This window comes from Thamnophis sirtalis, unplaced genomic scaffold, assembly GCF_051295495.1.
Source record: "Thamnophis sirtalis isolate CommonGarterSnake01/CBP01778 unplaced genomic scaffold, rThaSir2_p1.2 scaffold_2, whole genome shotgun sequence".
Taxonomy (NCBI): domain Eukaryota; kingdom Metazoa; phylum Chordata; class Lepidosauria; order Squamata; family Natricidae; genus Thamnophis; species Thamnophis sirtalis.
The window spans coordinates 87,349,524-87,362,103 of record NW_028261382.1 but is presented as its reverse complement, the minus strand read 5'-3'; the positions used below and the strand labels follow the sequence as shown (position 1 = coordinate 87,362,103).

At 43.4% G+C, this 12,580-nt stretch overlaps 1 protein-coding gene across 3 annotated transcripts in view; it reads right to left on the bottom strand.

The window, feature by feature from the left end:
- The window catches only part of VSIG2 (V-set and immunoglobulin domain containing 2), a 41,531-nt gene extending 29,689 nt beyond the window's left edge, over positions 1–11,842 (bottom strand). For 2 of the 3 annotated variants that reach the window (XM_087706323.1, XM_087706321.1), the window contains exons 1-2: positions 11,612–11,842; positions 1,597–1,760 (exon numbers count right to left, since the gene is read on the bottom strand). In XM_087706323.1, the coding sequence (XP_087562449.1) occupies positions 1,597–1,760; positions 11,612–11,678 (231 nt within the window). In that variant the 5' untranslated portion in view covers positions 11,679–11,842. The remainder of the gene's footprint in view (positions 1–1,596; positions 1,761–11,611) is intronic. The other variant, XM_087706320.1, reaches the window with a different exon arrangement.
- Positions 11,843–12,580: the final 738 nt, after the last annotated feature.

Sequence of the window (12,580 nt, the reverse complement as noted above, 5' to 3'; positions counted from 1 at the left end):
ACCTGTTCAAAGACTCCGTACAGGTAGTCCTGGACTTACAACAGTTCATTGAGTGACCGTTCAAAGCTACAACGGGATTGAAAAAAGGGATTTATGACCGTTTTCCACTGTTATGACCTTTCCGGCATCTCCATGGTCATGTGATCAAAATTCAGATGCTTGACAACTGGTTCATATTTATGACCGTCACTGTGTCCCAAAGTCATGGGACCCCCTTTTGCGACCTTCTGACAAGGAAAGCCAATGGGGAAGCCAGATTCACTTAACAACCAGGTCACTAACTTATCAACCACAGTGATTCATTTAACAACTATGGCAAGAAAGGTCGTAAAATGGGGCAAAATTCACTTAACAAGTGTCTCACTTAACAACAGAAATGTGGGGCTCAATTGTGATTGGAAGTCAAGGACTATCTGTAATTTGAAAGTCTCTCTGTGTTCCTTAAAATATCTTTACTATGCCAACATCCGTTGTTCTCTTTTCATACAATTTCTTCCACTGCAGGAGAGGATGAAAAAAGATTTGTACCTTATCTGCAAAATGCTCTGAGTACTTTTTTTTTTTAATGTATGCTGTTATCAGAACAGATTTCATAATTGCAGATCTGGAGAGAAATGGAAAGGTGGTTGTTTACTCCATATTTTTCCATCACTCTGAGGTCATCCTAGTTAGTCATATTTCCCAACGTGAAAAATTCCCATGAGATTCAGGGTGGACTGGGCTGGGTGAATTTTAGATTTATTTATCAGGAGGCATCTATAAAATAAAAATGGGAGTGATCCACCTTCCCCCATTGGCAGCTTTTTCCTCTTGAATTTCCATGGCATAATTTGGTTCCATTTTCCAAAAGGCCAGGGAAGGGTTAAGGGTGGGAACAAGAGTGTTTCCACTCCCATCCCTTCGTTTTTTTAAAATTCCCAAATCCCACTGCTGAAATGTAATAATTTTGCCCCCTAATTTTGGCAGCCCAATCTGGAGGTGCCTTGAAATCTGCAAAGAAAGTGATGGAGCTGATGATGAAGTGGCTGAGGGGGGTGCATAGCCCCACCCCTTCTTTAGCATGTTCTCACCCTAGTTTTTTATGGAGAGGAACTCACAATCTTCAAGAAATCTGGAACATTTTAACCAATTAATTGATTGGGAGTGAGGATGGGAAACATTTGGTGGCCCAGTGGTTAGAATGCAGCATTGCAAATAAACTCTGCCCAATGTCAGGAGTTCTATCCTGACTGGCTCAAGGTTGACTCAGCCTTCCATCTTTCAGAGGTCGATAAAATGAGGACCCAAATTGTTGGGGGGGGCAATAGGCTGACCAAGTAAACCACCCAGAGAGGATTGTGGAGTGGTATATAAGTCTAAGTGCTTTTGCTATTGCTATTTCTGCTTCTTTGTTTTGGATCTTTTGCATCTCTCTCTCCCATCCTCAATTATTTGGAGGCCACAAGGAGTCTTGTTGGTTTTTACGCTAATGCTAATTTTAGAGCCAAAATTCAAGTTAAATGTGGTGAGTTGACTTCCCTTCTTCTTCCTAGCCCTCCCTATGTACTTTCTCCACCCTCTTGTTTCCCAAGCAATGATGCCCTTCCTCTCTTTCACCTGTGTCCCAGCATCAGGGGCTGTGGTGCCACCGGCAAACCTCCATTCCAAAGCAAAGCTTTTGCCCACAGATGTTTTATAGCGACAAGGAATTTCCACATGTGAACCTTTCTGCTCCATCACAGGATCGGGTGGCACAGTCACCTCCACACACACCCCACAGTCTGTGAGGGGAATGGAAAAGAAATGTTTAGAGCATAGAACAGTAGGCTTGGAACTTGGAAGGCATCAGAACCGATTTCATAATTGGAGATCCGGAGGGAAATGGAAGGTCTTCTATTCCAACCAAGAGATCCTACACCAGTGATGGCTCACCATTTTGTCCTCCTCTACTGAAAGCCATAATGCAACGCACATGCGACACTTCTCCCATGCCCCACCCCCTGCACATATGCATGTGAACCCCCCCATGCTCCCCTACGCATGCATGCATGAACCCCCCCTGCCTGTGCCCCATTTTGGGCCTAGCATGCCTCCCTGAAGCCTCCTGGGACAAAAAATGGGATGTGTGTCTGTGGGGAAACACCCCCCCATGCTTGCCCCAACCCCCGCGCATGTGTGAGACTCCTCTCCCTGCCACGTATATGCATGCGCCTCCCGCATGCGCAAGAGAGACTCGAAAATGGGGTGGCCGGTAGGGAGGCACATGTGCACGGGCGGCAGTGGTGGGATTCAAATAATGTAACAACCGGTTCTCTGTCCTAATGACTAGCTGGGTAGGTGTGGCTCAGTGGTCATGTGACTGTGTGGGTGTGGTCAACTCAACGTCACTCAGGTCGATGGGCGCTTCGCCTTAGCTGTGACAATGTAATAAGGGTTAACCGGAGAGGCAGTTTCTGTAAGCAAGGCAATAAAGATGAGGCTAGAAACAACACCAGAATGTTTCCTTCCTGCCTTCCTTACAGGATTAGCCCTGCAAAGTGGGAAAAAACAAAAGGAGTTTCTTCCAACAACCGGTTCTCTGAACCTTTTAGAAAGTTAAGAACCGGTTCTCCCGAATAGGTGCGAACTGGCTGAATCCCACCACTGAAGCACGGTGAAGCTAAGCAGGGGCAACGGCTTGCATGCCCGCAGCGAGGGCTCTGTGCTATAAGTTCGCCATCACATTCCTACACCATTGTAGACAGATGGCTGTCCACTCTCTCCTTAAAAGCCCCCCCCCAGTGATGGGTCACCCATAACTTCTGGAGGCAAGTTGTTCCACTGATTAATTGTTCTCATTGACAGGAAATTTCTCCTTGATTCTAGGTTGAATTTCTCTTTAACAAGGATTAATTGTTCCGTCCCGTTCATTAATTTCTGCCCTGCCTTCAGGAGCTTTGGAGAATAAGTTGACTCCCTTTTCTCTGTGACAGCCGTTCAAGATTGCTATCATGTCACCCTCTAGTCCTTCTCTTCTTTTTACCACACCAGGGGTGGGTTTCTCGCCCCGTTCCAACTGGTTCGGTTGGAACGGAGCTGGCGGCGTCCTCGTGCACGCGCGTGGCGCACGCATGCGTACTAGCATCTGTGCGATGCACCAGCTGCTCCTGGAGGATCACGCAGGCGCTGTATGCGTCCTGCGCATGCGTGGAAGCGCAGAACTCGTCAAAACCGGGTAAGGAGCGCGGGCGGGCGGGTGGGCCAGTCACCGTTCCCGGAAGTTACTTACTTCTGGGTTCACCGACCAACCGGTTCGCAGGGACCGCCGTGAGCCGGTTGAAACCCACCCCTGGACCACACATATATAGACTGTCCAGTTTGGGCCTTGAATTAGTGCCTCACTCGTTCTTTCTTTCTTAAGGTGCCAGTTTCAAGAAACTATTCCATTCAGTTTCTTAATGGCTTGATCTTAAACCACCACGCCCGTATATTAGTATGCAATTTCCTTTCTTAACGTTCCCACTGTATTCAATAGGCCAGTTCTGATTCTGAGTCATTCGAACAACAACTGTTATGTTGTTGTTGAGAGCTGATTCCATCCATTCGGGAAATCAAATTGACCTAGTTCAACATTTTGCTTTCATTTGAGTTGGAGAAATCAGTTTGGAGAAAACCAACCACCCAAACAGGATTTGTACCTACCCCCCCAAAATAATTCAAATCATCAAGCCCATTCAGGGGCCTCCAATTTGATTCAACACTGTTATTCTTTTTTTCTGATTCACACCCAGGATTTTGCTGAACAACCACATGAAAACGGTTGTAAAATCAAGTCAGGTCATGTGGTGACCCGCTTAGTGACCATAATGGTGGAAATCCCAGGCTCAATTGTGGTCATTAAGTGAGGACTACCTATAGCAAGTTCTAGTCTGCAACTGCTATTATTAATTTCAATCAAAATAGAACGAATAGCTTTGCTATTTCCTTGCAATGTTTTGTGCACTTTATAAAGCCGTATAAAGGGACGTGGTGGCTCAGTGGCTAAGATGCTGAGCTTGTCGATCAGAAAGGTCGGCATTCAGCGGTTGGAATCCCTAGTGCCGCGTGACAGAGTGAGCTCCCGTTACTTGTCGCAACTTCTGCCAACCTAGCAGTTCGAAAGCATGTAAAAATGCAAGTGGAAAAATAGGAACCACCTTTGGTGGGAAGGTAACAGCGCTCCGTGCGCCTTCAGCGTTTAGTCCTGCCGGCCACATGACCACGGAGACGTCTTCGGACAGCGCTGGCTCTTCAGCTTTGAAACGGAGATGAACACCGCTCCCTTGAGTTTGGAACGACTAGCACATATGTCCGAGGGAAACCTTTACCATTACCTTAAGGGTTTTATTACCAGGCAGAGAACATAAATGTCAGGCTATCTTTGCCTGCAAAACTGAGAAAACCCTCTCAGATTCTGCTATCGGGCCTTGGTCATCGAGTAACACTTGAAGATTGTACACTCAACCGCACAAGGAGAAAATTGCTTCAAGTACGAGTCTAGGGCTATGAGATTTGAGATGCAAGACCACTGGATGATACGGGTTCAGGTTTTCTGTGTCTCTTTGCTGCCATCTGTCATCTTGTCATCCATCTAGATTTTTGTAGCCCAGATCCGATCCCCCTAATGAGCAGAAAAGATGTCACTCCACTGATAACTTCCTCTTCCGTTCTCATCCCCTTTTTCCTTTAGGTAAAGGTTCCCCTTGCACATATGTGCTAGTGGTTCCCGACTCTAGGGGTGTGTGCTTGATGGAATGAAATTGAAAAAGAGTTAATATTTTGTATGAACACTAGGGGGAGCCAAGAGAGAGTTTTAGAAGAGAACTTTGTAGTCATTTAATTGGTTAAAGAAAAACAATGTTAGAAGTTGATTGGTTAAATGTCATAATTCTATATAAGGTAATAGTTAGGGCGTTACTGTCGCTGACTAGTTTGTGACCGCCCCTATCAGGCTAGCTGATATGGGAGTAGGAGGAGTTAGGGAGGGTATAACTGCTGTCTCACTTTCATTGTGGGTGTGGCTCTCCTTTGTGACTCAGGTGAAGTCAGGGTGAGACCCACCACGCTTTGCAAACCGTTTTCAAATTAGCTTTGATTTTTTTTGATAATAAAGAATTTTATTACTCTACTCCGAACCTCGTCTCCAGAATTCTTTTAAATTCTGCAAACAAATTGGGGGCTCGTCCGGGATCCAATCTGCGTTGGGGCTCTGAGGGGTTCCCCTCAGGTGCACCCCTTTCCTTTTTTGAGAGGAAGGGAACCACCCAGAGGACTACGTAGCTTTTGGAAGCCCGTAAAAATTGTGTCATAGACGAACAGTAGGAGGGGAGTGAATAAAATAAGAAAAAGCCTGAAGACAGACCGGATAACTCCTGCGCGCGGACCCTGGTGAGTACTGGTTTTGAAAACACCAGAGCACGAGACCCAGGGCGGTCAGGGAGTGTGTGAATGTGAGAACTGGCAGTGGGGCTGGGCATAAGTCCTTTTGAGGACGGAGTGAGTGATGGGGATATTGTAAATATCCGGAGACGGTGACGTGTGGAATTGAAAAGAGCTGCTGGGAGGGACACAGAAGCACACACTTAAGGGAGGGCTACCTACCCATATAAGAGATGGGGGGGAATACAAGTTCAGCTGAGAAAGGAACACAGTGTGTAAAGAAAATTAGAAAGAATCCTAAGCTTAAAATTGACCCGAATGGCCCATTGGGCCAAATGCTGGCTGGATGGGGGTCCCCACCTTATAATCGGGAAATTTTGAGATTAGGATTGACTAAAGAAAATATGGTAAATTTATGCTGTTTTATTTGGTGGCAAGATGATAATGTTGAGTGGCCGCGGGACGGCTCTATGAATTTCTTTAAATGCCGTAATCTATATGATTATGTGAAACAGAAAAAGTGTAAACATTTGGACAATGAGTTAGATTATGCTCTGCTCTGGAACCCGGACCTTTGGCCATCAGAACGTATTCTGATGGTGAAGCCCGGAGAGCAGGAAGAAGAGGAAGAAACCCCAAAAAGGGATTTGTTGAAAAATATTCCTCCTCCGTATAATCCAGTTCATATCCAAAATCCCCCACACCCGGCTAATGCAGTAACTCCCCCATTATATCCTGGAATGCAGGGAGGGATAAGCCAATTTACCCCAGGGCAGTGGCCTGGTTCTCCGATGCCCGTATTAAGTCCACAGGGAGGGGAGAACCCAGTTTGGACTCCTAATTGCAACACACCCCCCATCCCGTCCTTAATGCCATACTCTCCGGGGGTTGATGAGAAAACAGGATGTTCAAAGGACAAATTGGATAGTGCAAGGAAGAATTTAATAAACCAATTGGGTGAAGAGGAACAGGTTAAGCAATTTCCTCTAAGAGAGACCCCGAATGGAGTAAATGCCCAAGGGGCCCCAATTATAACATATGTACACGAACCGCTAAGGGCAACAGAGGTTCGGGCATTTAAAAAGGAAATGAAAAACTTCATTGAGGATCCATTAACAGCTAGCGATCAATTGGATTCGCTATTAGGACCTAATATATATACTTGGGAAGAAATACAAAATATAATGGGTATTTTGTTTAGCCCCGAAGAGAGAAATTTAATCAGAGTAGCCGCCATGGCAGTGTGGGAAAGAGAAAACCCTGTGGTGGCGGGAGGGAATCAAGATAGAGGAGATACTAAATATCCCCTGGTAAAGCCAAATTGGAATAATAATTTGTCAAAGGGTAAATAGAAATCAATTAAGGGAAAAACAAAAGGGAGGGAGGCCTTTAGCGCTCTATCCTTTCCAAAATATACAAATAGACTTCACCGAAATGCCACAAGTGGGAAGATATAAATATTTGTTAGTTATTATAGATCATTTGACAGGATGGGTAGAAGCCTACCCATGTTTTGATGAAACTGCTAGAACTGTTGTTAGATTATTATTAGAACATATTATACCAAGATATGGGATTGTTCAGAGAGTTGATAGTGACCAGGGAAGACACTTCACGGGGAAAATTACTCAAGGAGTGGCTAACGTATTGGGAATAAAATGGGACTTACACAGTCCATGGCATCCGCCCTCTAGTGGGAAGGTGGAAAATATGAATGGAAAGATTAAAACAATGTTGACGAAATTGTATTTGGAAACAGGAGTGAATTGGATAAAAGCATTGCCGATAGCCTTATTTAGAATAAGAACACAACCCAGGAGGGATGTGGGAGTCTCACCTTATGAAATGTTATTTGGAATGCCACTAAGGAATGCTGGGATACGAATGGGGAATTTACCTAGTAAAGACAAAGGATTGATACAATACTTGCAAATACTGTCCCAGACTTTTGACTCTTTCAGGAAAGCGGGCTATTTAATACAGACTCCTCCCTTGAGCTTCAAAGTACATTCCATTGAAGTGGGAGACCAGGTGTGGATAAAAACTTGGAAGGACGATTCCCTAAAGCCGAAGTGGGATGGACCATTCCTGGTGTTGCTGACCACAGACACTGCCATCCGGACGGAAGAAAAAGGCTGGACCCACTACACCAGAGCGAAGAGAGCCAACTTGGAGGAGTCGGAAACTTGGAAGGCCTTTCAGAAGGAGCCATTGAAGTTGGTGTTGAAAAGGCAGTAATTCTTCTAAAGGAAAAGGCCCGTGAGTTCTTGGCTTGTGACCAATGTGCTGGTTCTGTTCTTGTCCGTGTGAAGCTTGCTGCTGTTCCCATTGTATTGACTGTGTACTTTGTATCCACTGCCGGATCCCCTGTGACATTATATTGATTGAACAATACCTGGCGGAATATTTTTATTATCCGAGTCTATCTTCAACTGCTCTCACCACAGACCTCCGTATTACCCCAACAGTACAGAGAGCACTTGATAATCCCTTTTCTGACAATTATCACGCCGCCGGGCCCTAAAGAAGATGAAACCACGATGCCCTTCCACCAGAGGACTGTTACTTGGCCAGGAAACGGGATTTTGGGACTATTGGGCTCCTCGACCATCTTGCAAGTATTTCTTGTTGCATTTTCTAGGCATGACAATAATGATGGGTATGTTACTTTTGGTGGTGTGGGGAGCATGTGAATATCAAAATAAGGAGGGAATAGTAGAGGATTTCTATGGACCTCCCTCTAAACAGAATCGCTCAAAAAGAGAGATAAGTTTTCACCATCATGCGAAGAAATTCATAAACTCACCTGTAAACACCATTTGTATAAAAGGAGGAGGACTACAGAAAGGAGAATTCCAATATTCGAAAATGACACATGAGGGATGCAATCTAACATTAGAAGTAATGGCAAAACAAACTAAGAGAGGATTGGCCTGGTCATGTGAGAATCAAAATGATGGGTGGAGAAAGGGACTTTTCGAAATATGTAAAAATGCAACTAAGAAAGATTTAGATAATGGAGACCCAAGGTGTTATTGGATTGATAAAATTTTATGGTCTAGTAGCTGCAAAATTTCAGAAGAAAGCCCTGGAGATATACAATTTCTCTGTAATAATAATAATAAGAGTCAAAACATGCAATTAGGATGGAGTGGGATGTGTAAAGTATTATGGGAACCCAGTTGGTACAATAAAAGCCCTTCTCGAACTAAAAGGGTTCCAACTGCTGTAACTAAGGTTGAGTCAGAGAACTGTTCACCCTGCATTACCAAGGCTAAGGTGGGTGAACGGACTATCAACACCTTAATATATCATACGCATCCACCCCAGGGATGTAAACCTACTAAAATGGATTGCCTTCACAACAAAACGATGTACAGTTTGTGTACTCTAAAAGGAAAAACTATATGTTATAATCCCAACACTCCAGTTCGCCTTAACGTTACTTTATGGGCAGGCTTGCCTAAGACAGGTTTTAGAAAGAGTCCCGAGGGAGAGGGTAAGCTGTATTTCCTTAATTATACTATACAGTTGCAGAAGGGGAAACAACCCCTAATTCTGGTGTTTGATGCATGTACTGCCACTAAGTGGGGGAGAGGAGTGCCTTGTGGAAACCAGGCTTGGATTAATAGTTATAAAACTAATCATAAATACTTGTGTGAAGCTGTTACCAACTGGAATTATGGTAATCCTAATGTTTGGATCCCTTGTGGAGGTACCATCCAGTGCTCAGGATGGGAATGTGTTTGTGGTCACACAGGGGGTGGTTATAAGGGGTGCCCTTATATAACTTCCTTCCGAAGGGGTGTCGGAAATATTATCCAATTAGAAATATCCCGTAATATCCCACCCATGGTGACGTATGGTTTTGGAATTGACGGAAAAGGGTTGGATCCAGAGACATATCTAACTATTAAAGTTGAGAGGATTAAAGATGGAGAAATAAAATCCCTTGGGTGGTCTGTGTATGATACTCTACAAAAATTAGATGACCCCTTACCAATAAATTCTAAGGCTAACAATTTATTTATAGAAATGGCTGAGCAGGTGGCTAAAACCTTGACTGTTAAAAACTGTTTTGTTTGTGGAGGGACTAACATGGGAGAGCAATGGCCATGGGAAGCTCTGGAGGCTGATCCGGTGACATATAATAATCTTTCGTATGCTGGTAATGTCACAGCAAGAAAAGACTTCACTGGAATTGTGTGGACTCTGTCTACCAACCTGATAGGGAGAAATTGCTTTGTTAGGAATGGATCTATTCATGTTGGGAATTTAATTTGTCTGGGAACATGGAGTCCTGACTATAGTATTTGGTCTTCCCCGGCTAATAATACTCAACCCCTACGTTTTAATATGACTAATTTGAGCTATTTGAATTCTTCCTCTACTAATGATATGTGGAGAGCACCCAATGCTATGTATTGGATTTGTGGAAAATTAGCGTATGAAACCTTGCCTAAAAATTGGTCTGGCTCTTGTATTTTAGGGTGGATAAAACCATCATTTTTTCTGTTGCCTATAAAAGCTCGACAGGTGTTAGGGATCCCGCTATATGAAAAGGTTGGCTCTCAGAGAAGGAGAAGACGAGAGTTAGAATCAAACTCGGTCTTTTCCAACTTTCTTTGTAGTGATTACACGAAATTTGAAAATAGTGATGTTTGGAGCTCAGAAAGAATTATATGTACATATGGTAAAGCAACGTGGGCAGAAGATGGAACTTATGGGTACCGTACACCCATTTATATGATAAATAGAATTATTCGTCTCCAAGCAGTATTAGATTTGGCTGGCCAACGAATTGATAAAGCTTTTAATATTTTGTCTACTGCTACAGACAAAATAAGAACCGCAGTATATCAAAACCGTTTGGCATTGGACTATTTGTTAGCCAAGGAAGGGGGTGTATGTGGAAAATTTAATCTATCTAACTGTTGTTTACAAATTGATGAAACTGGGGCCGTTGTGAAGCAGTTAACTGCAGAGATGCGGCAATTAACTCATAATCCTGACCAGATATGGCGGGGATTCAATTTGGATGGTGGGGGCTTTTTAGGGGGGCTTTTTAGAAATTGGAAACAAGCATTGTTCATGGTTGGTATAATTTTTATTGGATTAATGATGCTGCCATGTTTAATTCCCATAATAAGAAATGTTGTCACCTCCACGGTGGGAAGCATAATACAAGCTCAGCAACATGAAAAGTCAATGATGGTATTAAAAGAAATTGGGGACCAGATCCAATTATTGGAAAGTATGAATACATTCCCTATGGAAAGTACAATAATAGAAAGAGAAAGGTTGAAAGAAATAAGGGAAAATATTAAGAAAATTGCCATATAAGAGATGGGGGAATTGATGGAATGAAATTGAAAAAGAGTTAATATTTTGTATGAACACTAGGGGGAGCCAAGAGAGAGTTTTAGAAGAGAACTTTGTAGTCATTTAATTGGTTAAAGAAAAACAATGTTAGAAGTTGATTGGTTAAATGTCATAATTCTATATAAGGTAATAGTTAGGGCGTTACTGTCGCTGACTAGTTTGTGATCGCCCCTATCAGGCTAGCTGATATGGGAGTAGGAGGAGTTAGGGAGGGTATAACTGCTGTCTCACTTTCATTGTGGGTGTGGCTCTCCTTTGTGACTCAGGTGAAGTCAGGGTGAGACCCACCACGCTTTGCAAACCGTTTTCAAATTAGCTTTGATTTTTTTTGATAATAAAGAATTTTATTACTCTACTCCGAACCTCGTCTCCAGAATTCTTTTAAATTCTGCAAACATGCTCATCTCCATTTCAAAGCTAAAGAGCCAGCGCTGTCCGAAGACGTCTCCGTGGTCATGTGGCCGGCATGACTACATGCCCAAGGTGTGTGGAACGCTGTTACCTTCCCACCAAAGGTGGTTCCTATTTTTCTACTTGCATTTTTTACGTGCTTTCGAACTGCTAGGTTGGCAGAAGCTGGGACAAGTAACAGGAGCTCGCTCTATTACAAGGCGCTAGGCATCCAAACCTTTGAGCTGCTGACCTTCTAATCAGCAAGCTCAGCATCATAGCCACTGAATCCCCCTTTAGCCACAGCATTTTTCCTTTAGGGTCATGTATAATTCTGAGAAAGAAACGATATTATCTTTACATGTTGAATTGCACATAAAATAAGACACTTTATGATAATAAAATTACGATGCGTTTAAAGCAGCCTTACAATAAACTCTCATTGTAAATCTAAGGTACTTACTAAAAGACCAAACAAAGAGCAGGAAGCAGGAAAGTCGACATTTCCGAAAGTCCATGCCAGGGTCCATTTCTTAGGAAAAATAGCAGGCGATGACTTTCCTAGGAGAACTGAAACTCAACTGAGACCAAGTTGAACGGTTCTTTATCTCGCAGGTAAGTGAGAGCAAACAATTATTCAGCCAGGCTGAATCACAGCTACAACACAGAGTTCTTGTGATACTGAAAGTTCACCCAATGTGCCTTCTCGTGCCTTGCTCTCGCTGCTGTTCAGAACTACTTCTCATAACTAGCGTTTCCCCTCTCGTGCCTTCCTCATTTGGTCGCTGGATTCAAAACTCAAATGCAAATAATGTTGGGTTTTTGTCCTGGGGTTTTTCCAATGCTGGATGATAAAGAAAGTGGTTGCTGCATTTATTTATTTTTTGCATTTGCATGGCAGGTTTGGAAGCACATGTATACTATTGCAACCATTATTGCTTCTCAGCTTGCCAATGAACCGGGGTGGGTGGGGGAGAGGTGATGGAATGTCAGCTCCATACATCAAGAAGAAATCCATGAGAACCAAGGACACTTCAGAGGTGTTTGCCGGAGCCAAAAGACTTTCTTATAACAATATGATGAGGCTCAGTTGGACAATGTGACCTGGTCTAATAAGGGGAGGGAGAATTTATACTTTCATTATGTGGGGTTTCGCAGGAAATAGCCAGATCTGATTTTGCCCTCATCTGTGCTGAAATAATGTACTCAATAAAGTTTTGCATCAAGAGATTGGATGTTCTTGGCCGTACTTGCTTTGGTTGAGTTCATCAATCGGGACATTGACATTGTATTTGCATTTGTGTGTTTAACGTCCTACATGGTTATCTGTGGGACTGTCTGTGGGACTACATGGTTATCTGTGGACTGTCTTCCCTAAAGAACATCTACCTATCCTACAAGGCCAGATAGGGTGGGCACACATGGCTAGTTC